Source organism: Puma concolor, chromosome E1, assembly GCF_028749965.1.
Source record: "Puma concolor isolate L17-30 chromosome E1, mPumCon1.1.hap2, whole genome shotgun sequence".
Lineage (NCBI taxonomy): Eukaryota > Metazoa > Chordata > Mammalia > Carnivora > Felidae > Puma > Puma concolor.
Genome location: NC_141680.1, coordinates 52719659 through 52745946, shown reverse-complemented (window position 1 = coordinate 52745946; position 26288 = coordinate 52719659). Strand labels below are relative to the sequence as shown.

Below are 26288 nucleotides of genomic sequence, written 5' to 3'. Positions count from 1 at the left end.
TATTCTATACTTATTCTATCGAGGGTATTTGGAGGGAAGGACCTCTCAATCCCTGAACTGGAATGCACATTTGTTCCCTGGTCGCTCAGATGTAGTGTTTACTTAATAGTCCAAGTTAGGTTGCAGACTTTGTGTTTCCTGTCAAAGAATTCTCTCGCTTTTTTCCCCGAGACTAGCAGTGTATTTAAAGGACATGTGTTTTAGATGGCACGGGTAAGGTCTTTCAGGATATCTATTCTTCTATATTTCTACAGGTAGAAGTCCACAGCTAACTTTTAAAACTTCAGTTTTTGGGGCGCCTGGGTGGCTCAGTCGGTTAAGTGGCCGACTTCGGCTCAGGTCATGATCTCGCGGTCTGTGAGTTCAAGCCCCGCGTCTGGCTCTGTGCTGACAGCTCAGAGCCTGGAGCCTGTTTCCGATTCTGTGTCTCCCTCTCGCTGACCCTCCCCTGTTCATGCTCTGTCTCTCTCTGTCTCAAAAATAAATAAAAACGTTAAAAAAAAATTTAAAAAAAACTTCAGTTTTTTACAGCAGTGAATATAGAATCCAGTTTATAGCAGATGGAAGAATAAATATAGAATGGGGAAGTAGAAATAGGAAGTGTTTTACAACTCCTTTAAATGTAATGTTGTTGGTATTGTTTGCCAGAGGAAAGATCCAATGAAAGGATTCTTTTTATTTTTCTGATGTTTGGGACAAGATAGATGAGGTAATTAGTGCATTAAGGGAATAAGAGAAGAGAGGTAGGGTTGTCAAAGATAAGTTATTTAATTGCATTTTTAGAATTAGAAGGTTTAACTTCAGTTTTTTATAACTGAAGATATATTGCTGCATACTTTGTTACAGCAGAACCTTTATTACTTATAAATGGCATGAACAGTAAATCTTCAAGGAGATTCTGATACAAGGTTATAAAATAAACTAGTGAACCTGTTTCTGTTGATATTGCTTTTTCCTCCAGAAAATGTTTCTGGTGCTTGTGGAGGAAACATTATTTATATGCGTTTTTGTTCTATCATCTGTTTCATATGTATCATGGCAGCCGAAGTCATGTCCACTGACTTGATGTAAGGCCGGTTATCTTCCTATAAAAGTATAGCGGTTAAGAGTTTGGGCTCTAGAGCCAGACAGCCCCCGGTTTGAATCCTTGACCTAGCACTGAATAGCTGTAAGACGCTGGGCAAGTCAATTCATTTATCTGACCCTCGGAAAATATATATAATAACCATAATACTTTAAAGGGTTAGGACTGACTGTTTCAAAGCACATTGACCATCACAGTGCTAGTCAACTGCTCATCAAAGTCCTTGGTAAACAGTAAATGCTCAGTAACAGCTTCTAGCCTCTTCTTGTCTTTCACCCTCTTTTATTCCTACAACTGTAGTAACTACAATACCACTCCACAAAGTGATCTGCATAAATTGAACCCTTAATGTGTATCTTTTTTGGGACTCCTCGGTGGCCCAGGTGGTTGAGCATCCGACTTTGGCTCAGGTCACATCTTGCTCACATATCTTGTGCTGACAGCTCGGAGCCTGGAACCTGTTTCGGATTCTGTGTCTCCCTCTCTCTCTGCCCTTCCCCTGCTTGGGTTCCGTCTCTCTCTCTCAAAAATAAATAAACATTTAAAAATTTTTTTAATATGTATCTTTTTTGATTATTTGATGAATAAAAACATAAAGATAGAAATCCTCCTGCCTTTCCAATATTCATTCATTCATTCATTCATTCATTGATATTTATTGCATTTCTCTGTTACAAAGTGCCAGACACTTTGCTCGAGCAAAACAATCTTTGCAATCAGAGGACTTATAAGGAATATGTAAAAGAAAGTGATTCTTATTCAAACCAAACCAAATCCTTCTTCAGAATGCCCCATGGATCTGTGGCGAAAGGAGAACTTGATCCAGGTAGTCCACTTAGGAAACCACCAAAGTAGTCTGACTTGGGAATATGGGCTGCCATGTATGGTGCTGTCCATATTATTTTTCTCTGAGGATTTTGTTTTGAGTATACTTGACACAAAACGTTACATTGGTTTCAGGTGAACAACATAGTGAGTCCACAAGTTAACGCGTTATGCTATGCTCTCAAGGGTAGCTACCCTCTGTCACCATACATCGCTATTACCTTACCATTGACTATATTTCTTCTGCTGTGCCTTTTATCCCCTTGACTTATTCATTCCTCCCAGGATGTTTTCAACCTTTCACTATTCCTACCTTAGTGTCAAAATGGATAATTCTCATATCTTTCCTATTGCTTACATATGGCAATAAATACCTCAACGTTTATTTTGTCCTTTTCTCTTTTAAGATTCCAAGTCATATCATTAGTTAATTCTAAATTATACGTTGGTGCTAAAAGCATATGAGGATTTTTGGTGATGAACAGGGTAAATAATGTAATATCCCTTTCTTTTATTGTTACTCTCTATCCATATCAGATAGTGCAAAATCTTCTAGATATTTAAAAGATATTTATCTTTTAGATATTATAAACTTGTGTTTCAGTTGTAATGATAGTTTCTTGCTTCCTAAAGAGGAAAACCTAGCAATATTGCTATATATAAAGTGAAAATGAGAATATCTCCTAGGAAAACAGATTATTCATTTAAAAAGCTTAAAATATTATGTACGACTGAGAAAATTAAAATACCTATGGATATTTTTCTTCTAGATTTCAATATTTTTACTCATCATCCAATCATCAGCCAAACCTGAAGACCCCAGTTTAATTCTATGCATGATTTCAATACCTTTCTACACTTTAATTAGATTTTTCATACTTTTTATGGAGGTAAGCAATATTACCTACTGTGTGACTGGCCTTAACCATGTAGCCCATTAATGAAATCTTTGCCCAGTGTTGAAACAAGTATAAAATTTAGGAGTTATTCGATGCTGGTAAGTTCTGAAACTAAGATTGCAAAACTGAATAAAGTTGATGACTGTGCTTGAGTCCCTTTTCCTAAATATCAGATCACATGGGAGATGTGACATATTGCGCTCTTTGATTGCATGCCACTTAGTGTCAATAAATTGCTTTGGAGATGTGATTGGTAAGGGAAGGAAATCATGTTGCTACAAAGCACTTCTGGGGGAAACCAAGCACTGCTGAGAATTTGGGGGCAACTGTTGATAAATGTCATCTACATCACAGTTCTGGACTTTATCACTCCCACTATAAAGAAATTTGCAAGTGCACTCCTTTTGTTTTTAATGTTTGTTTATTTATTCTGAGAGAGAGAGAGAGAGAGAGAAAGCACATGCACACATGAATGGGGGAGGGGCAGAGAGAGAAGGGGAGAGAGAGAATCCCAAGCAGGCTCCCAACATGGGGCTCAATCCCACAAACCATAAGGTCATGACCTGAGCCGAAATCAAGAGTCAAACACTTAACCAACTGAAACACCCAGGCGCCCTGTGCAAGCACACTTCTTAATGAGCACCATGTGATGTATGAAACTATTGAATCACTGTATTGTACTCCTGAAACTAATATAACACTGTCTGTTAACTAACTCAAATTAAAATAAAAACTTAGGGGCACCTGGGTGGCTCAGTTGGTTAAGTGCCCAGCCCTTGATTTCAGCTCAGGTCATGATCTCACACTTTGAGATGGACCCCACATTAGGCTCTGTGCTGGCAGCGTGGATCCTGCTTGGGATTCTCTCTCCCTCTCTCTCTACCCCTCCACCATGGTACATGTGTATGCTCTCTCTCTCTCTCTCTCTCTAAATAAATATAAATAAACATTTAATAAAATAGAATAAAATAAAAACTTAAATAAAAAATTTAAAAATCATTAATGCTAAATACTATTTTTTTTAATTTTTTTTTACCATTTATTTATGTTTTTGAGACAGAGAGAGACAGAGCATGAACGGGGGAGGGTCAGAGAGAGAGGGAGACACAGAAGCTGAAACAGGCTCCAGGCTCTGAGCTGTGGGCACAGAGCCCGATGTGAGGCTCGAACTCACAAACCATGAGTTCATGACCTGAGCTGGAGTGGGATGTGCAACCGACTGAGCCACCCAGGCGCCCCATTAAATAGTATTTTTATTTTTTTTAAATTTTTTTTTTCAACGTTTATTTATTTTTGGGACAGAGAGAGACAGAGCATGAACGGGGGAGGGGCAGAGAGAGAGGGAGACACAGAATCGGAAACAGGCTCCAGGCTCTGAGCCATCAGCCCAGAGCCTGACGCGGGGCTCGAACTCACGGACCGCGAGATCGTGACCTGGCTGAAGTCGGACGCTTAACCGACTGCGCCACCCAGGCGCCCCTAAATAGTATTTTTAATAGGAGGCAGCTAAAAAATATTCATCTGAAGAACAAATCAGAATTGCAAAACTATAGTCAAGGGTATTTTATTATAAAATATCTATTATAAAAAGATTGAAATAATGTTTGCTCTTAGAAGGTAATATATGTATTCTGCCAAGCCCAGGATCTCACATAGTGTGGACACTCACTAAATGGTAGTAATTTTTAAAATATCCCTTTTAGCATTTATTGGCAGAAAAAATATTCGATTCTTCTGAGAACATTCACTTTTAGTAAAAAGAATAATGAGAATTATATATTCCCTCTCGTTTACCTATCTTATGGAACTGAGGGAAATGCAAAACTAAATGTGGTGCTTGGGGCGCCTGGGTGGCTCAGTCGGTTGAGCGTCCGGCTTCGGCTCAGGTCATGATCTCACGGTTGGTGAGTTCGAGCCCCACGTCGAGCCCCACGTGGAGCCCCACGTCGGGCCCTGTGCTGACAGCTCAGAGCCTGGAGCCTGCTGTGGATTCTGTGTGTCTCTCTCTCTCTGCCCCTCCCTTGCTCATGCTCTTCCCTATCTCTCCAAAGTAAATAAACATTAAAAAAAAAAAATTAAAAAAAAAACAAAAACTAAATGTGGTGCTTAACTTCAATAATTATCTTATTCTAAGACTTAACACATCTATTTCTAGGTATTTTACAATTGTGAAAAAAATACCTATTTCTAGGTATTTTACAGTTGTGAAAAGTCGTATTCTAAGACTTAACACGTCTATTTCTAGCTATTTTGCAAAACAGCTCCCGCTATTTGGGGTTTAACATTCTGATCAGTGCCGGCTGGCTTTTAGAAGGAGGTGAGGATAATGATGACAGAACTGTAACCAGGAAGAACACTGCAAGGCCTCTCAGTACTGAGAATGTTCATAGATGTTAGCATACATCGAACAAAATATGTAATATTTATGTGTCAAAAATAAAATCAGTCTAGATGAAAAAATAGAAGAAGAAATCTGCCAATCCCTACCACATACAATTGGAAGGCAGAAGGTGTTGGAGATTACAACCAAGGAAGGATGTCAGCTCATCAACAGACTTTAGTAACAGAGAACAAATTCAAGTTCAACGTTTGCATATTTAGTGCACAAATTTTATATGCATCAAGCAGAGGAAACTTCATTTAACTCTTGTGTTTCTTCAACAGGTATTTTATGTGTATGTGAGAAACTCGGAAAGTGTGAATGATGAAATAAAGGAAGGCAATCAGAGCATTCTCTTAACAATCTTAATAGTAAGAAAAATTTTCTACCTGAATGTGTATTGCCTAGGATTCGTAACTGTGTAATACACCTAGTCTTATTTAAATAACGGCAAATTTAAGTATCCTAAAAATACTCGCTCTTACTATATTCTATTATATTCTACATTCAAATATAATGACAGTAAAACATAAAGATATTTTTCTATATGGAATCAATGACAGTATAATATACACCAGAAATACTAAAGGCTTGGTTGCTGTTCAGAAATACTAAAGGCTTGGTTGCTGTTATTTTTTTTTAAATTTTTTAGTGTTTATTTATTTTTGAGAGAGAGAGAGAGAGAGAGAGAGAGAGCACAAATGGGGGAGGGGCAGAAAGGGAGGGATGCAAAGAATCCGAAGCAGGCTCCAGGCTCTGAGCTGTCAGCACAAAGCCCAACCCGAGGCTCAGACTCACGAACCGTGAGATCATGACCTGAGCCGAAGCTGGACTGTTAACCAACTGAGCCACCCAGGCACCCCAGCTTGGTTGCTATTCTTATACATTATTGACATGATATGTATCCAAAGACAATTTGGATTGCCTGTGGTGATTTATAAAGAATGCTATATGGCCAAAAATCATTTAAGTATGGATGAAAAAATAAACTAATTTGAATAATGAAAAAGAAAGGTGAAAAATTAAGTGGAATTTTATACTGGGAAAAGATACTGAGATAGAATATAAGTGTTATTTCTGTGCATATGGTAACTGAGACAGAAAAGGGAAACAAAATGGATTACAGACCTCTTTTTTCTCTTTAATGGCAGAAGAATAGTTTCTTGAGGGAGAAAGTTTCCCAAGTTTTTATAAATTTATAAAATTATATCCATTTCCACATGAGTCTTTGTATATTGAACGTGTATCTTTCCTATTTTCTAAATATATGCAGAGATGTTACATATTCAATTATTTTTTAATTGACCACTAACAAATCCTAAAGTTATACAGTTGTTTGGTTAAGACATATATTCATTAAAATGTGCAGCTCTGGGTGACACAACACAGAAACCCTGGGACCTAATGCTGTTACTGGCAGGCATCCTTCCATTGTTTATGATTTTACTTGGAAACATCTTAGTACTTAACGATGAAGCATTCTATTAACTGTGTAAAGTATTACTCGATCCCTAGTTTACTAGAGGTTTTAGTCTTTGTTTGCTTATGTATTTATCAAGAATGAATCTTGAATCTTGTCAAAGGTTGTGTGTATCAAGAATAATCAAATAGTTTTACTAAATCTATTAAGATAATTAATGGATTTTATTTCATATTTCATATTTAAGAAATCTGTCCCTCTCTTAGGTTACTTAAAATTCTTTGATGTTGTCCTCTAAAAGACTTATATTTTCTTACCCATTTATGTCTTCAGTCACTCACACTTGATTTTATTTCTGTGTTGTGAGGGAAGGGTCCTATTTCATTTCTGTCTTTAAAGATACTCGGTTGTCCAGAACTATTTATTGAAAAGCCTGTGCCATTCCATTGATATTCAGGGACGCCTCTGTTCATATATAAAATGCCCATGTATACAGGGTCTGTTTCTGGGATATCTATTCCAATTTGTATGCTTCTGCCAAATTCTTTGGATAGCTACTAGTTTGTAGTGCTTTTAACTAAATTCCAGGCTTGGGGGCCTGAGTGGCTCAGTTGGTTGAGCATCTGATTCTTGATTTCGGCTCAGGTCGTGATCCCAGGGTCGTGGGATCGAGCCCTGCATTGAGCCCTGCATCAGGTTCCACACGGAGCAGGGAGCCTGCTTAAGAGTCTCTCTCTCCCTCTGCCCCTCTCCCCGGCTCATGCTCTTGCTCTCTAAAGTAAATAAAAATAAAGATTAATTAATTAGTTAATTAATTCCAGGCTTGAGGTGTTTTGGACCATTCAGATGATGTGAATTTGGGCTACAAATATGTGTAAAAGCTGGCTTCTCATTCTGTTTCACTCCCCGTGGTTGACACTCAAGGCAATTATCTTACAAACCTCCTGGGTGTTCTTCATGTCCTTCCCTAAGAGTAAAACCCTTTGAGACCCGTGCTTTATTAGTGAAAAGACCACCTATTCTACTCCTTGCTTGGAAGAAAACTCTAGAGTTGTGTACTTTCTCCTGTCTTCTTCTCCTGGACGTGCCATGAAATCTGAAGTTTGAAAACTAACTCCAGGAGCAGAGATGCTTTGATGTCAAGCCTACCCCCTACATCCACTGAGATCGGGCTTAAAAAGCCCTTACTATCTTTTTTCTTTTAATTGATTATTTTTGAGAGAGATGGTGAGCTGGGGAGGGGCAGAGAGAGGGGGAATCCCAAGCAGGCTCTGCAGTGTCGATGCAGAGCCCAAAGTGGGGCTTGAACTCATGAAACCCTGAGATCATGACCTGAGCCAAAACAAAGAGTCTGATGCTTCACAGACTGAGTCACCCAGGGAGCCCAAAAGTTCTTATATCTTTAAAAAAATGTCCCTACTATCTCGTCAGCTTTTCTGTGTGTGTGTGTGTGTGTGTGTGTGTGTGTGTGTGTGTGTGTGTTTTAATTTAATGCAGGACTTTTAGGGTTTTTCCTGCTCCCCTATTGGAAGGGTTGGTTTGGATAAACTCCTGTCCGAAGTATTTTGTAAGATTTTTGTCAAATTTGTAAGAAAATGATCAAATCTTCCATAAGGAAAGGCAAATATTGTTCACTGAATCTGAATCCCATGATGATGCTAATTCTAATGTTCCTTCTTTACTTTTTAGCCATACCTTCAGAGTATCATTTTCCTTTTTGTCATAAGGTGTCTAGAAATGAAGTATGGACAAAAAACAATGAGGAAAGACCCAGTCTTCAGGTCAGGAGAACATTTCTTAACATCTGAGTATAATTTAAATATTTAATGTTGGTGACAGTACATTTAACATCAATTTATTATGATAGATGTACTAGTTAGTTCTTAGCAGGGCAAACTGGACATCGTTATTCTGGGGAAAAAATAAAAACCAAACCAACCCCAAACCACATTAGATTGAATGCAGGCATGCATAATTTCTAAGTCCTGGGTCTTAACAGATTTTAGGCAAGTTGAGTTTTGTTTGTTCCGTGCCTGTCTCTTAGCAGTGGGGAAGCACCAAAGTTTGTTTTTCTCCTGCCAAGAGCAAGTATCAGTCCCCGAAGAGGAGACGTGAGAATGAGCTGGTGCGTTCAGTATGTGGGTGGACCATTTTGGAAAGAGAAGAGAAGCCAGTTCTGGTGATCACTGATGATGTAATGTGAGCACAATGTGGATGAGGCAGACGGGAAACACTGATGAGTGTGCATCTGAGGGAATTTAGAGAGCCCGTTGACAGATGGAATAGAAGGTCTTAAAGACAATAATCAAAGAAAATATTTCAAGGGACTTGGCTACCTACAGAAGGAATCTTGTTGGTGGTAAATCACTTTTTTTTCTCTTAAAGCCAAGGATAGTCATTTAAGTATAGAGGCTTACGTATGTTCTCTTGATAAGGTGGTACAGCTAGAATCGAATGGTACGTTATTTCATTTTCTCTGTAGGATCTCCTCAAGAAGTAGGGAAAATCATCCAAACCCAGAAGAGCCAGAAGAAGAAGATGAGAATGTCCAAGCTGAAAGAGCGAGAACAGCAAATGCACTCACTACTCTGAACCCGGATGAGGTGACAAGTGTCTTGACCCTTCACAAAACTCTGAGCTCGGTAGCTTGTCCTGGAGAGCTGAACTCCTGGTTTTTCTTTTCGCAGCTTGGTTTTGTTTCTGTGACATTGCATGTGTATGTCATATTTAAATTGCATCTTTTGCAGTACGCATCTTATCATGACTCCTCTAGTTTTCTCTTCTTCGGTTTTTTGTGGGTCTTCACCGGCCACGTCTTCATGCGTCACTGCAATTCAACACATTCTCCGATATTTTTATCAACCTTAACAAAAGTTCGCATCTTCTGCAAGACTTGCAGTTTCATTTTGCCTCATCTCGAATTGTGACATTAGTAACGGTAATCAGCAGGTGAATTTACACCTAGTTCATTTCAATAAGAAATGAACCAGAGGGGCGCCTGGGTGGCTCAGTCGGTTAAGCGACCAACTTCATTCAGCTCAGGTCCTGATCTCACAGCTAGTGAGTTCAAACCCCGCATAGGGCTCTGTGCTGACAGCGCAGAGCCTGGAGCCTGCTTCGGTTTCTGTGCCTCCCTCTCTCTCTGCCCCTCCCCTGCTCACGCTCTGTCTTTCTCTGTCTCAAAAATAAATAAACAAAAAAAATTTTTTAAAAGAAATAAACTAGAAATTAGTGCCAAGGGCATAACGCAAACATGAATTTGATTAGGAATTGGTTTTCTCCGTGGTTGATAAAGTAATCTTCATTCATGAACATACATTTAGGCATTTCATTTGAAAGAAAGAGGCTGAATTATCACTGTCACAAAATCTGGTTAGATTCATAGCCTAGGGCATGAAAGATAAAACATGAATGCACAAAATATCTGAAATTTAATGGGAAAATCATGCTTTGTCATGTTTTCCAGAAACCACTCGTAGTGGCAAGCTGTTTACACAAGGAATATAAAGAGAAAAAGGAACATTGCTTTTCAACAAGAAAGAGGAAAATAGCCATTAGAAACATCTCATTCTGCGTTAACAAAGGTTTGGATAATGTTCCCTTTATTAGAATGTTCCTTATTATTTAGGTTTGGGGCTATGAAAAGGGGGAAAATTTCCATTCTTTGAGACTGTTCACCTATCTTGGTTAACAGATAATTATAAAGATACTTGACATGTTGGCAGAGAAACAATTTCTGTTTCAAAATCATGTCCCAGTTCAAATGGTGAGAAACCCCATCTTGGATCAGGAAGACCAAACCATTCTACTATAAATCCAAAGTCTTTCCATTCACACTGCAATATAGAAAATTACAAGGGGGTTGTTGGAAGATGTTCTTTTGTTTCGAAATATTACTAAGCTAAGTGAATTTAGGCTGGTCAAACTTTGAAGTACAAATCATATCGTCAATGACGACTGTGTCTTCCAGGTGAAGTGTTGGGGTTGCTGGGACACAATGGAGCCGGTAAAAGCACTTCTATTAAAATGGTAACAGGAGACACAAAGCCAACTGCAGGAACGGTACGTGACAAGCTCATTGCCAGGGGAAATTTCATTTGCAGTGTCAATATCGTCCTCATATTGTTCTTTCAGCAGATCAAATGATTTTTTAGAAAATGAATAAATAGATGATTTATTATAATTATATATAACTATATTTAATTATAATTAATTATTTATTTATAATTATAATTATATTATAAATTTTTATAATTTATTTTTTATATTATATTATATATTATTTATATTATATTATATATATTTATATTATATTATATATATTATATTATATCATTATATATTATATATAATATATATAATATATATTATATTATATCATTATATATTATATATAATGATATATTATATTATATTATATATTATTTATAATAAATTATAAATTTATTATAATTTATAATTATTTATTAATTAATTATTAATTAATATATTAATATATAATAATATATTATATATTTTATTATATTAATATAATATAATATATTAATATATTATATATAATATATTAATATTTATAATATTTAATATAATATAATATATATTCCATTATATATAATATATAATGCTATAATATATAATATATAATGGAATATATATTTAATATAATATATATGTAATATAATATAATATATTCCTTTACTTATAATATATAATGCTATAATATATATAATATATAATGGAATATATATTTAATATATGTATTATAATATATATTATAGAATATATAATTTATTATATATAATACACAATGTAATATATAATATAATATATAATATGCATAATGTAATATATAATATTATAATTTATTATATATAATATACAATGTAATATATAATATATAAGGTAGTATATATAATATATCTAGTATAATATGATATATATTCCATTATATATAATATATAATGCTATAATATATATCATATAATGCATTATATATTTAATATAATATATGTAATATAATATCATATATATTCCATTATATATATTATAGCATTATATATATTATATATAATGGAATATATATAATGGAATATGTATCTAATCTAATCTAATCTAATATAATATATATTCCATTATATATATTCCATTATATATATAATACATATAATGATACAATATATATAATTATATATATATATATATATATATATATATCATTCATCTGTCCTTTCTTCTTTACCCATTCATCTATCAATGGATACTTGGATTGCTTCCACATCTTGGCTATTGTCCATAATGCTGCAATAAACATGGAGGGAGGTGTATATCTTTTTGAATTAGTATTATTGTTTTCTTTGGTTAAATACCCAGTAGTGGAATTACTGGATCATATGATAATTCTGTTTTTCATTTTTTGAGGAGCCACTTTTATCTCCTTCAGTAGAGGGAGGATTGGAGCCAAAGCTGGATGCGGATCTGACTTTCCTTGTTCGATGCAGGTGGTTTTAGAAGGCTACAGAACATCTCCAAGGCAACCGGAAGATGACACCGTCAAGTTCTTGGGGTACTGTCCTCAGGAGAACTCACTGTGGCCCGGTCTTACGGGGAAAGACCACCTGGAGCTGTACGCAGCAGTGAAAGGAATGAGCAAACAGGAGGCTGCTCTGAGTACTTCTCGGTACAGAAGGAAGCTTTGTGGAGGGAAGACGGGAGGAACATGTCATTTCCTGATTAAATATGGAAAGGAGATCATAAACAAGATCTTTTAATTTTCACGCAAATTAAAACGACTGAAAATCTGAATAAGAACCAAATCATAAGTTTATGCATTTGTGATGATGTTAATGGTCCTTCAGCCTACTGTTTTCAGGTGGATGGTGCTAAGGTTTTCTATATCGTTGGTGTAGGTAGGAACATGTGCCTTGTGTATAAATCAGTGTCGGGTTTTTTTTTGTCAGATTGGTGGAAGCTTTCAAGCTCCAGGAACAACTTAAAGTGCCCGTGAAGGACTTAGCCCAAGAAGTAAAGAGGAAGGTAGGTGGGGGGCTGAGTGTTACTCTACACACCCCACGGGTCGGTGCCAGACACGCTGTTCCTCTCCTTCTCGTTCCAGCTGTGCTTTGCACTGAGCGTCCTGGGAGACCCATCGGTGGTGCTTCTGGATGAGCCATCCACAGGGGTGGACCCCGAGGGGCAACAGCAAATGTGGTGAGGGACATCAGATTACGTAGTATGAGTCTGGAGTTAATATTCTTTCTACATTTGCTCTATTTATCTTTGATGCTCACATCGTCTATTATTTAATTCAGTGAAACTTAATGTAGTATTCAAAATTCCCCATGGAAGGAAAACTAGACACGTTAAGAATCGAATAGAATCTTGAATGTCTTCACTTGGATTTTCTTTTTCTTACTCTTCTTCCTCTGCCTGTTTTTTCTTTTATTTTTCAGTTGTTGAAAATCCTCCAATGTGATGTTTCTCTGTACTCCAGCTTTTTTAAACAAACATTGTTTTACTCACTATTTCCCAACTTTTCATGCTATGAAGCCAATGAATGTTGTAATATAATTACATAATGCAGTACAATTTTTATTCTTTCTCTCCAGAGCAAAGATTTTTTTTTCTTGTGGCTGAATACGGAATTTTCTATTTAGTCTTCCTATTTCTTTCTGTTCATCTATTTTCCCAAATTAGTTTTTCTTCTTTTAAAATTTATTTATTTACTTACTTACTTACTTACTTTATTTATTTATTTATTTATTTATTTATTTATTTATTTATTTATGTATTTAAATTTAAATCCAAGTTAGTTAATATACTCTGTAGTAATCTTGGCTGCAGGAGTAGAACCCAGTGATTCGTCTCTTACATATCCAAGTTACTTTCTAAATGTGAACAATCCCATCCTTTATCTGTAGGCAGGCAATTCAGACCATTGTTAAAAACACAGAGAAGGGTGTTCTCCTGACCACCCACTCCATGGCGGAGGCTGAGGCTGTGTGTGACCGCGTGGCCATCATGGTGTCCGGAAAACTGAGGTGGGTACCCATCCTTGACCACACTCGGCCCCCAAGTTCCTCAGGGAGAATTGCAGTTCACTGTGACAGCTTGTATTCTTCAGCTCCTTGATCTATGATCGAATATCTTTTGATCTATGATCGAATATCTACCTCTGCATTTGCAGTTGAGGAAGAAATTAAAAGATAAGTGTTTTGTTTTTTTTTTTCCTTCAACTCTTTTTTTTTGTCTTCCCTGGATTAGGTGTATTGGTTCCATTCAAAATCTGAAAAGCAAGTTTGGTAAAGATTATATTCTAGAAGTAAAAATAAAGGACCCCATTCAGGTGGAACCTGTCCACACGGAGATTCTGAAGCTTTTTCCGCAGGCTGCTCGGCAGGAAAGGTAAAGGATGTTTTTGGCTCGGGTGGCAAGTGTATAGGTTTTCCACTACACATAATTTAGTCTAGAATGAGTCTGGAGAGGAAGAGAAAGGCAGAGCTGGCTTGTTTGTTACAAAACAAGTTGTTTGGAGGTCACTTGGATATATAGAAAAAAGAGCAATTGAAAAGCTATTTTCAGTGGATGTTTCATATCTCAGAAAAGGTGGATGGGGTGTGTGTGTGCGTGTGCGTGTGTGTGTGTGTGTGTGTGTGTGTGCATATGCATGGATGTGTAAATTATGCAATGGTTTGAAAAATAGGAACAGAGAATGGACTAAACCATGAATTTAATGTTTTTTAATAGACAATAAAAATTATGTGTCAACCTATGTAGCATTTTACTGAATATAAAATTGTGTCTAGAGCTCCAATAACACACACATACATATTCTTGAGAAAGATTGAGTCAATCCTAAATTAATTGATTATAGGACATTTAATCCTCCCTATGGTTCTTTGAAATTTGTGTGTGGTCAGCTATGAGTTACAAGCAAGGATAACCAAACCCACGTGAATAGCAGAATGAAGCGGAGTTGAATTGAAAGATGTACAGGGTTGGGGTGCCTGGGTGGCTCAGTCAATTGAGCATCTGACTCTTGATTTCAGCTCAGGTCATGATCCCATGGTTCATAGGATAGAGCCCTGCAGTGGGCTCTGTACTGACAGCCAGAGGTCTGCTTAGGATTCTATCTCTCCCTCTCTCTCTGCCCCTCTCCTTCTGGCACTCTCTCCTTATCTCTCAAGATAAATAAATAAGCATTAAAAAAAGAAAGATTTACAGGGTTTTTTAAATATATTTATTCTGTTAATTTTTTAAAAATAATACTTACTGAATACCTACTATATGCTGGAGACCATGTATCGAGTAGTCAATAAATAGAGAAGATTCTTATGGTGCTTACCATCTTTGGGGGACGAGGATATTAAGCAAATGAAGATACAAAGAAATAAGGAAATGACATTAAGGTAGGACTTTAAAACTGAGCAGAGTTTGGCTGCTGAAGAATGGGGAGAAGAGAACACAGAATGTGTAAAGAACTTAAGTCAAGAATGAACTTTATACCTGCAGAGTGAGGGAAAAAGCTCATATCGTTGATGTGTAAAGGGTGGCATCTCCAAGTGGAGATGCCAAAATGCTGAGATGTAGCCCTGTGGCTCAGAAGAAAAGTGAAAGGTCATTGAGAGATTTGGTCTGGCAATCATCAATGATGGGCATTTTTACTATATAGAAGACCATTAAGTTAGGAGAATGGGTGAAGTCAACAGGGGACATAGAAAAGGGAGAAGGTCTAGGATGAAACACCAGGAACTCTCTGTGTTGAGATTGGATTGAGGAAGAAAAGCTGGTGGGGAAACTACCACCACCACCACAACAGCTATTATGACAAATTATTAAAGTGTGTCTAAAACAGCACTATCTTACCAAATTTCTGCAATGATGGAAATGCCCATATCTGTGCTGTCCAAAATGGTAGCCAATACCCATATGTGGCTATGGAGCACTTCACACATGGCTAGTGTGACCAAGGGATTGAATTTTACACATTATTTATTTTAATTAATTTAAATTTAAAAAATCCTTGATGTTTATTTATTTTTGAGAGAGGGAGAGACAGAGTGTGAGCAGGGGAGGGGCAGAGAGAGAGAGGGAGACAGAGAATCTGAAGCAGGCTCCAGGCTCTGAACCGTCAGCACAGAGCCCGATGTGGGGCTCATGAACTGTGAGATCACAACCTGATCCGAAATCAGAGGTTCAACCAACTGAGCCACCCAGGCACCTCAATTTAAATTTAAATACTACATGTGGCTAGTAGCTAAGATATTAAATAGAACAGGTCTAGAAAGTTAGAAAGAAAGTCACAGATATTGGTTGTTTAAGAAGCTGAGAGAGAGTGTGTGTTAGTTTTAAGGAGGATGTCTACAACTGCATTTAATGCTTTTGAGAAGTCTAAAAAATAAGAACTAAAGAATGTTCACTGGATTGTACCACATGGAGGTCATGGACGAACTTATTTGGGAAAGGGGAAGCTGGAGGTCAAGAAAAAAAGTTTTTTAATAGGAGATAGTTTGGCGGGTTTCAATATTATAAGAGAGATTGGAAATTAAATGCAGGGGGGAAAGTTTTATGAAAAGTTTCCAGGGAGCATGTTCAGGTATTGGCATTAATACGGTAAGAAAGATGGCACAGGCTGAGTATGAAAGATTCTTTATCAGAGATATTTTTCAGTATTTATCTTGAACATTAAATTTAGAGCAACCAGATTTTGGTTGTGACCAGATTTTTATGACTAAAAATAAGTTATTTGGCTCAGATTCATGCACTATCAAATTAAACTACTTAGACTTTTACTCAAAGAAAACTTTGAAAATTTATTTTGGCCATCAATTTCTCCCCACTGTTATAACACTGTGATAAGTGGGACTCTTTTCTTCCCTCAGATATTCCTCCATGATGGCATATAAACTACCTGTGGAAGCCGTTCGCCCTCTGTCTCAGGCCTTTTTCAAATTAGAGGCAGGTAAGTTTAGACATACTTAGACTTTATCGTGCGTATTTTTACATGGAATATATACTATATGAGTTCAAGTGGAAAGATCATATAATCAGCCAAAACTTAGACAACCTCCACTGGACTAGTCTTACAAACCCTGACGGAAATGCAGTGGTGGCTCTAGAATCAGGTTTACTCCCCCTGATTTTTCCTCTGCTAACAAGGTAACTCAGCTGCCGGGAAGCCAGAATGTTCTCTCCTGGTTCCATTGCATAGTATTGGAGGATAATTATCAACATGTCCCAGAGAATACTGAGGGAACCTTCTTGCATCTCCATGTTTAGCATAGTCAGAGGGGTAGGGAGCAAGAATGTGGAGACAACGAGAGGAGGCTCAAATGAAGGTCCGAGAAGGACAGTACACAGGGCTGCGATGTGACAAGTTAGGATCAGTGGGGGGAAGGGGGGGAGGGGTTGAACTGGTTCTAGAGACACTGACTAGAGGTCACACTGGCTATTGATGAGGCCTTGACGTGTAGAAATATGGGATTCACTCAAATGGTACCTGCATGCAGGGTACTCCTCCGTAGATTCTTATAAATATAGAGACCCAACAATACCCAACAGTCGATTTGGAGTCCAATAATACATATGTAGGAATCAAAAGGCAAAATACCAAAATAGGACGCGAGGAGCTCTTCGAAGAAAAAGTCTGTGGCAATTTATGTATTCATGCATTACTCTTCTTTGTTGGGTCATATCGACATTTTTCTTTAAGTTAACCTTCCAAAAAATTTAATGACTTGGCCTGTATCTTCAAGTGTCTCATGGACCTGAGGTTACTGCTTATATTGTGTACTTTGAAAACACTTTTGGTGAAAAACATGTAAGCCACTGATGTCAGTCCCTTTGAAATGCAGTGAAACAGACCTTCGACCTGGAAGAATACAGCCTCTCTCAGGCTACCTTGGAACAGGTGAGCTTTCTTTAAACCAGGGAGCATCATCCGGGAGCCTTTGTGTGAAACTCTGTGTGTATCCATCTTGCAGAAACACCCTGACATGTGTGTTTCCTTATTTATTTTCTCCCACTTAGGTATTCTTAGAACTCTCTAAAGAACAGGAGCTGGGAAATCTTGATGATGAAGTTGATACAACAGTTAGATGGAAACTCCTCCCACAAGAAGAGCCTTAAAACCCCGAGTCTCCTAATGTTAGGTTTTAGGTCCTACTACATTATTAGTTTCCAGAATTCTAGAACGATCTGCCATATTACCACAGGCAACAAACAAACAAACAAAAACATTCAGTAGTTTAAACAACCAATAATGATTAAGAATTTAAATGGCTTTCAACATTCTAGAATGGAGGGGAGAAGCAAAGATAGGGAAAGATTGGGGCGCCTGGGTGGCGCAGTCGGTTGAGCGTCCGACTTCAGCCAGGTCACGATCTCGCGATCCGTGAGTTCGAGCCCCGCGTCGGGCTCTGGGCTGATGGCTCGGAGCCTGGAGCCTGTTTCCGATTCTGTGTCTCCCTCTCTCTCTGCCCCTCCCCCGTTCATGCTCTGTCTCTCTCTGTCCCAAAAATAAATAAACGTTGAAAAAAAAATTTTTTTTTTAAATAATAAAAAAAATAAAAAAAATAAAAAAAAAAAAAGATAGGGAAAGATAGTGAGTGTAACATAATCAGACATTATACTAATCACTAGTAAGACCTATTTTGTGCTCAATATTAATTCAAAAATCATAATGTTAGTCCACTTTTTTATTATTTCCAATAAGGCTGGATGCTGAACACATTTTATGAATAAAACATTGTATTTTTGAACCTGAACTTTAAATATATCAGCTCTTTTTAAAGCATTATTTACTCAGATACCAACTTAATGTAATATTGACCATAAGATGATCTAATAAGTTGGTGGATAAAATGACACAGTATAACCTTTAGATATAATTAAATTTTCTGATTATAACATAAGGATATGTTCATGTAAGGATATATAGAAATTATATCGACGAAGATAATAGTAATCTATAGTAAAACACCAGCATAAATATTTTAGCTACCTATCATCAATGCTCTTTTCATGAGTACCTTCTCAAAGTTGACATCAGTGGGCATGGTGATTTCCTATGTTTTTCCACTTCACGGTTCATGAACATTTCCCATATCATTGTAATGCCTTTGGGTTATGAAATGGCTGCATTGGATTCCTTTGATGTACTATCATGGTTTTACTTAACTTTTTTTACTATTATCTGACATTTTTGATTACATGCTAGTTTATCTTTTATAAATAAAGCTGTGACGAACTTCTCTTCAGTCTTCTCTTATTACAGTCTTGGGTAAGTAGTTCCAATATCAACAAATAGCTCTCTGCTCTATGAAATCTGGGTAACTTTGTTCTCTGACCAACAGAAAAGTTCAGTACCTATCCTAAGCTTCTGAAACCCCCACAGGACCTTTTAATGTCGCGTTCATCCCTGACTCTGACTTCCTTCATCTGCTGAATTCCTGTTGTCTGGTCTGTGGTTTGTGTCAGTTCCTTAACCTTCACCTTGGCCTTGACTTAAAGGTAGAACTTGGCCCCTTACCTTGATTCCTACAAACAGCCATTCCACGGGTCATTTATAAAAGAGGCACATCCTCCTACCTTGTAGGAGTGCCTAAAATTAAATTAGAATGCATACAAATTTGACATTTTTTCTGTAATGTTCTAGTTTTCTTAAAACGGAAATTCCATTCAATTCATTGCATCATTAAAACCAACAAAGAAATATATTTATGATTTCAGTAGATGAGTCATTTTCTATCCCTAGATTACCACACCTCTTCAGTTGCTTTAGTTCAATGGTTCTCAACTGGGGGCAGTCACCCCTGTCCCCCCCACCACACACACACACACACACACACACACACACACACACACACACAGGGGACAATTGGCATTATTTGGAGTTGTTTTTGATGATCTCAACAGGGGGTTGCTACTGGCATCCAGGGGATAGAGGCTAGGGATGCTGCTAAACATCCTACAATCCACAGGACGGCTTTCCACGAAAAAGAATTATCCAGCTCAAAATGTCACTAGTGCCCATACTGAGACTCTAATTCTGCCTAACCCTGTGAGCTAATCCTCTAGGTCTGATTATTCACCACCCGGCATCTGAGACTGTCTCACGTCCCTATGTCATCTGTGATCCTCCAGGGAATTTTTTTTTTGTATGAGTCTTTTCTTCCAGGTCCTAATGGCTCATCCAGAGAAAAAGGTGGTACTTTCGGGTTTGCTTCATATCTGGGATGGATTATCACAATTGGTCAAAAAGAGAAGCTTGGTAAAAAAATAACACCTTCCACTTTCTACCCATGTCCTTACTCTGGTCAAACAGTGATTTGCTTTGACCAAAAAGGATACAGCAAGGTTCTGTGATGTCTTCTGATGCACCTGTTTGGCAGTGGGTGCTGCTAGCTATCAGATGAAAGTACTTCCTCTAACAAACCTTCTTTAGCTGCTTTGAATAGGCAGGCATTCTGGACTTTAACTTTGTAAATTTCCTGCTTCTATAGGTGAAAATCATTCAAGTGTAGTATGTTTCATTCCTTAAAGTTTTGCTTTGCAGTCATTGCTCGTAACTTCAACTTCTCTGGCCACATGCTGTGACTACCAGGAAAACATAGTTTTGGAATGGGTAGGACCTCTCAATGCTTTCCAGCCATAGTGTCTTAACTAATCACAAAAGGTCCACATTGTTGGTGATTTCCTATTGCACAAAGCCTCGTTCCTGGTAGTGATTTCTGTATTCCTTGGATTTTCCAGCTTGTAAGAAATGGAATCACGTACCTTAATCCAGGTAATGAGGGGCTTGTTGTAGTCCCGGCCTATCCAAGAAGAAAGAGAGTTCTGAAAGAGACAGCTTGAAGGTTACTGTGGATTCAAGACAACCACAGGACTCTTTAGAAGAGTGTATTGTATTAGCTAAGCCAGAAAAATACATATAAGAGTGGAGACTGTGGATTTTACTCTACCCATGATACTCAGCTTCTTGCTCAGCTCTGCCTTTCCTGATATATGGGCTTCTTCCCCCAGTTAGTTTTCTCAACTACTTCTGCGTACTTAAAGCTGTGGCTTACCTCTATCTTTAACTTATCCCATGGCCTCCATTGTCCTTCCTACCTCATTGCCTTTCTCTGTGCATCTGTTTAACTTCGTCTGTATTGCCCGGCTCCATTTCTGAAGAATCAAAGCTTGTGATTGGCTTTGTCTCTATTTGAGCTGAGCTGTTTATAACCAACAACACATAGGCTGAATGTGCTATCGTCTGGCACACATGATACAAATTATGGTCAACTTTACATTAAGAACAGCCTGGGCCCTCATCCCTCAGGAAGGCAGTTTTCAAGAAGCAGCAAGAAGCTGGTAAGTACGATGCTTGGCACATTCCATAAAACTGATAGAGTTTAACCCATACACAGAATTCATGTCTTTTAACACAGATTCTCCTCACATTGAAAATGCCTTGGAAGATCTGGCAGGATTACTCTGGATTAGGTTAAAAATACCAATGGTTACTGGGCACCTGGGTGGCTCAGTCGGTTGAGCACCAGACTCCTGATTTTGGCTCAGGTCATGATCCCAGGGTTGTGGGATCAAGCCCTGTGTTGGGCTCTGCGCTGAGTGTGGAGTCTGCTTAAGATTCTCTCTCTCTCCCTCCCACCCTTCCCCCTCCCCCACTTGGGCACTCTCTCTCAAATAATAATAATTTTAAAAATACCAATGATTGCAAGTAACACAAACGGGCATTTATTGCCCAGAAATTTTCCATGTTTCCATTCACTTGATCTTTTAAAAATATGGTAAAATAGGGGCCCCTGGGTGGCTCAGCTGGCTAAGCATTTGACTCCTGACTTTGGCTCAGATCATGATCTCACACTTTGTGAGTTCAAGCCCTGCATTGGACTCTGCACTGACAATGCAGAGCCTACTTGGGATTCAATCTCTCTCTCTCTCTCTCTCTCTCTCTCTCTCTCTCTGCCCCTCCTGCACACTCTCTCTCCCCCTCTCAAAGTAAATAAACTTAAAAAAAAAATGCTGTAAAGTAAATATATGTAAACACATGTATAACATAAAATTTGCTTGAAATAAACTAGATACAAATATTGTATGAGTATGAACACTTATATGAAATATCTACAGTAGGAAAATTCATGGAAACCGAAAGTAGATTAGAGGTCGTCAGGAGCTGAGAGAGAGGGTGAATGAAGGATATTGTGTAATAGTTATAAATTCCTGTTTAGGGTAATGAAAAAGTTTCAGAATTAGATAGTAATGATGGTTGCAAAGTATTATGAATGCAATTAATGTCACTGAATTTTATATTTCAAAATGGTTAAAATGGCAAGTTCAATCCATTTAATTTTTAAAAGTATAATTTAAGGGGTGCCTGGGTGGCTCAGTCGGTTAAGCGTCCGACTTCAGCTCAGTTCATGATCTTGCAGTCCATGAGTTCGAGCCCCACCTCGGGCCCTGTGCTGACAGTTCAGAGCCTGGAGCCTGGAGCCTGCTTCGGATTCTGTGTCTCCCTCTCTCTCTGCCCCTCCCCCGCTCATGTTCTGTCTCTCTCACTCTGAAATGAATAAATGTTAAAAAAAATTTTTTTAAGTATAATTTAAAGTAATTTTCACATAGTACCTGTTATTTGAAAGAAAATCATACTATGTTTACATGTCTAGAATATAAAAGATTTTTCCAGCTAGGCTAATACATTCTTGTATCATTCACGCATATTCACACCACAGGTAATATTATACCTACTGTTTCGTATTTGTCTTATTTAATAACATACTATGAGCATCAGACTTTCCCAGTTTATTATATATTTATGTCATTTGTTTGCAGTCTATGTATTATTTTAATGTTTGAATGTACCAAAAAAGTTATAGTTGAAAAATCAATGGAGAGATACATAGATGGGGGCACCTGGGTGGTTCAGTCCGTTAAGCATCTGACTTCGGCTCAGGTCACAATCTCACAGTTTGAGGGTTTGAGCCCCGGTTCGGGCTCTGTGCTGACAGCTCACAGCTGGAGCCGGCTTCAGAGTCTCTCTCTCTCTCTCTCTGTGTCCCTCCCCTGCTCGCGCTCTGTCTCTCCCTGTCTCTTAAAAATAAATAAAGTTAGGGAAAAAAAAGTAACTTTGGACTTTGCTCCTGGACTGGTGCAAGAGGCATACAGGCTGGCCTTTTCAGATCTAGAATAATTGTGCTGTCATATTAATGAAAAGATTAAGAATAACCTCCATCATTAGGAAACTGTGGCCAAGAACCTACCTTGAAGACGATGTTAAATGAAATAGGAGAGGACATCATTGTAACAAATGGGCTAATAAATAACTTGGAATTGGCAACTCCATGTCAAGAACAAACTGACAGTTCGCGGAAGGGGCTCTGTGAATCCCCTGAAGAAGATTATAAAGATGTGGAACATCTCAAAAAAAAAAAAAAAAAAAAAAAAAAAAAAAAGGCGTCCCCATTTGCCTCAAGTAACATACCTAGAGCTGTATTAACAGATCAAATCTTGACCATGAAGAAACAAAGTTGAGACACCTACAGCCACAAAGAAGCCCCCAAATGAACAAAGGAACGAAAACAGGAAGATTAAAGAAATGCCATGAGTAGCTCCTGATGAGTTCAGCGGTACTCCTAAGTATATGAAATCTCACTTAACCGACTGTTAAATGCATGATGTTCTTAAAGAAATCAACAAGGCAGCTGCCAGTAAACACAAGATGCTACACCAACCCCCAAAATCTATGAGTTCTGTGGCCATAAATCGACCACAGATTTATTGACGAAGAAACAAAAGATACCAAAGGTCATTATTTTATAGCGGAAGCTGACATAAAGGAGTCCATAACTTTGAAAGCTTACCCAAGGGTTAATGTGATACTGAATATTTGACAAAATTGCCAGAGGCTATCGGAGATTGAGGGGGCGACTTTACCCATTATGTTATAACCTAAGACCCTTGTGAACTTTGGAATGGGCCAACAGTAGGGTTTCTGTTGAGAGGCTATTCCTATAATTTTTTTTTTCAAAGTTTATTTATTTATTTTTGGAGAGAGAGAGAGAGAGAGAGAGAGATCGGGGGAGGGGCAGAGAGAGTGAGTGAGAGGGAGAATCCCGAACAATCCTGATCTGGTAGCACAGAGCCTGGTGTGGGGTTCTCTATAATTTCTTTATATAAATATTCTCTTGAGTGGTTTAATTTTTTTTTCTTGTTTCTTCTCAAAATAAAACATTTTGGAATGAAATGTGTACATTTAAACATTTGCTTCATTTCGGAAAATATTTAACCACCTACCATATGAGCCTTTGCGGTAAATACAGAATGCAACTAAAAAAAAACGTTCATGTCTAGCTTTTGTGTTTAGCGGACAATGCTGCAGACCCCATAAGGGAGGTACAGATGTAGTAACGGAAGGAAAAGGTCAAGAAAATAAGGTCAAGGATACTCAGGCCCTTTGGAATTAAAGGTCACTAGTGTCTAAATTCCATCAACGGCATTTCGGTCTACAGGCAAACTTCCTAGAAACTGGAATTGGGGCCAGTTTATTCATCTAATTATTGTACATTCCCTTTTGACATTAGGGTAGACCTTACATGAAACGCGTTCAGTGTAAACGAGTCGGTAAACCTCTATCTATAATGAAATTGTACTAAAAGTGTCCTGAGACGGAAAAAGATAACATCTGTGAGCAGGTTGGTAGTGGTGGTGGGCATGGAAAATGAGTGCTTGGATTATAAGAATTCAACCATGTTTCTCCTCTGCATGTGGGGACACTGGTCCATGTCTGCACCATCTACTCTGCAGGTTTATCTCAAGAGCAGAGAGGGGAAAAAAAAAAAAAAGCGTCTCACCAGGCCCCGTGGCCTGGTTAACACTGTCAATGTGACGATCACACAGTACGTTAGGGGCACCACATGCACAAAAGGTTACAAAAAAGGTAACATTGACCGAATCAGTTGCCACGAGGGTCCACCAACAACCCACCACTGTGCTACACGATCTAGACCCCTAAATACGCACCGTTAGTGGAAAACATCATCAGTCAGATGAGAAGAATTGGACTTCGGAACAGACTGAACCTTAGTAGAATCATCAGCGAAGTTTTCTAAAGACAGAAACACAGCGAACTTCAGAAACAGGAAGACCTTAAAATACTATTTCGGATTTTGCTTTAGTTACATTTGGGAGTGCTTGCTGAGCTTCTGACTTTCCTTTTTCTAAGGACAGCTTTATCTCTTTTTGGCAGCTCCTGGGGAGATGGGGGTGCCTCTAGCAGCTGCAGCTACATCATGGGATTCCAAACTAGCGATTACAACAGATGAGCCAGAGCAATACCAAATCCAGCCAGGGACCATTTGAGTTCCGTCCCAGAGGTCTGAGCAAGAACAGACATGGCTGGCACCTGGCGCCTCTCTATGGAGAGGTCCACAAACTCTTGGTGCTGAGATTTTGTTCTAGAGTAATGCTGGTCTCATCCCAATAGTGGATTCTAGCCACTCTGCCCACAAAATGGGTATTTGTATGTGTATTGGGTACACGTACACAATGGGTACTTTTGTGTACACAATGGTTATTTCTTCACAAAGCAAATGATCAACATAGAGAAACTAATAAGAAGAAAACATGCAAAAGGAGAAGAAATGGAAAGCTAAAATTACTGGGGTGCCTGGGTGGCTCACTCGCTTAAGTGTCTGACTCTTGATCTCAGCTCAGGTCATGATCTCATGCTTCATGAGTTTGAGCTCCGCATTGGGCTCTGTGCTGATAGGGCAGAGCCTGCTTGGGATTCTCTGTCTCCCCCTCTCTCTGCCTTTCCTCTAGTTCTCTCTCTCTCTCTCTCTGTCTCAAAAATCAATAAATAAACTTAAAAAAAAAAAAAAAAAAGAAACCTAAAAGTACTGCTGTAGCTAAAATTCCAGAGAACTTGTAGTTCAAGTTTACTTGAAAGTTTTCTTTACTTAGAAAATGAATCATGAACTACATATGTTTTTGTTTTGTTTTGTTTTTGTGTGTGTGTTTACCTCAATAAAGCTTTGTTATCATCTTAGACAGCCAAGCTACCCCAAGTTCACAACCTTTCAGGACACACTGATTCAGCTCTCTGCCATGGATTTGAAAGTATAATCTGGGAGCTAATGGACCAAATAAAGTTGGCAAGAAAGAAGAGGCATCTACCATCTCCTCTTAGGAAGCTAGAGCCTTTCAAGAGAAAGGCTTACGTTGGCCAATAGCCACTCCCATGTATATACCATCAAGGCCTGATCCTCTCACCCTTCATCATAATTGCCTGGAAAAACCCCAATCTTGGTTTTATTTATTTTTTTTTTTAAATTTTTTTTTTTCAACATTTATTTATTTTTGGACAGAGAGAGACAGAGCATGAACGGGGGAGGGGCAGAGAGAGAGGGAGACACAGAATCGGAAACAGGCTCCAGGCTCCGAGCCATCAGCCCAGAGCCTGACGCGGGGCTCGAACTCCCGGACCGCGAGATCGTGACCTGGCTGAAGTCGGACGCTTAACCGACTGCGCCACCCAGGCGCCCCCCCAATCTTGGTTTTAAACCTGTATTAGGGAGACGAACATTGGTGGAGAGTACACAGGAACAAAATAACTAGTCTCACTTTAAATGAATGGCTACAACCTGTCTTCGAGCGGAGCCTTAGTTCTACCTGGCAACTGCACTT

The 26288-nt window shown here is 38.2% G+C and overlaps 1 protein-coding gene and 1 pseudogene across 4 annotated transcripts in view; both read left to right on the top strand.

The window, feature by feature from the left end:
* The window catches only part of ABCA10 (ATP binding cassette subfamily A member 10), a 71129-nt gene extending 53203 nt beyond the window's left edge, over positions 1 to 17926 (top strand). For 2 of the 4 annotated variants that reach the window (XM_086687873.1, XM_086687875.1), the window contains 14 exons: positions 2680 to 2799; positions 5473 to 5559; positions 8298 to 8389; positions 9091 to 9250; positions 10075 to 10192; positions 10579 to 10670; positions 12107 to 12285; positions 12566 to 12641; positions 12721 to 12815; positions 13526 to 13645; positions 13869 to 14009; positions 16487 to 16566; positions 17459 to 17514; positions 17634 to 17926. In XM_086687873.1, the coding sequence (XP_086543999.1) occupies positions 2680 to 2799; positions 5473 to 5559; positions 8298 to 8389; positions 9091 to 9250; positions 10075 to 10192; positions 10579 to 10670; positions 12107 to 12285; positions 12566 to 12641; positions 12721 to 12815; positions 13526 to 13645; positions 13869 to 14009; positions 16487 to 16566; positions 17459 to 17514; positions 17634 to 17732 (1515 nt within the window). In that variant the 3' untranslated portion in view covers positions 17733 to 17926. Of the gene's footprint in view, positions 1 to 2679; positions 2800 to 5472; positions 5560 to 8297; positions 8390 to 9090; positions 9251 to 10074; positions 10193 to 10578; positions 10671 to 12106; positions 12478 to 12565; positions 12642 to 12720; positions 12816 to 13525; positions 13646 to 13868; positions 14010 to 16486; positions 16567 to 17458; positions 17515 to 17633 lie in introns of those variants that run through there. The other 2 variants (XM_086687874.1, XR_015244265.1) reach the window with 2 other exon arrangements.
* Positions 17927 to 19788: 1862 nt separating this feature from the next.
* On the top strand, positions 19789 to 25910 carry LOC147574499 (SKA complex subunit 1 pseudogene; annotated as a pseudogene).
* Positions 25911 to 26288: the final 378 nt, after the last annotated feature.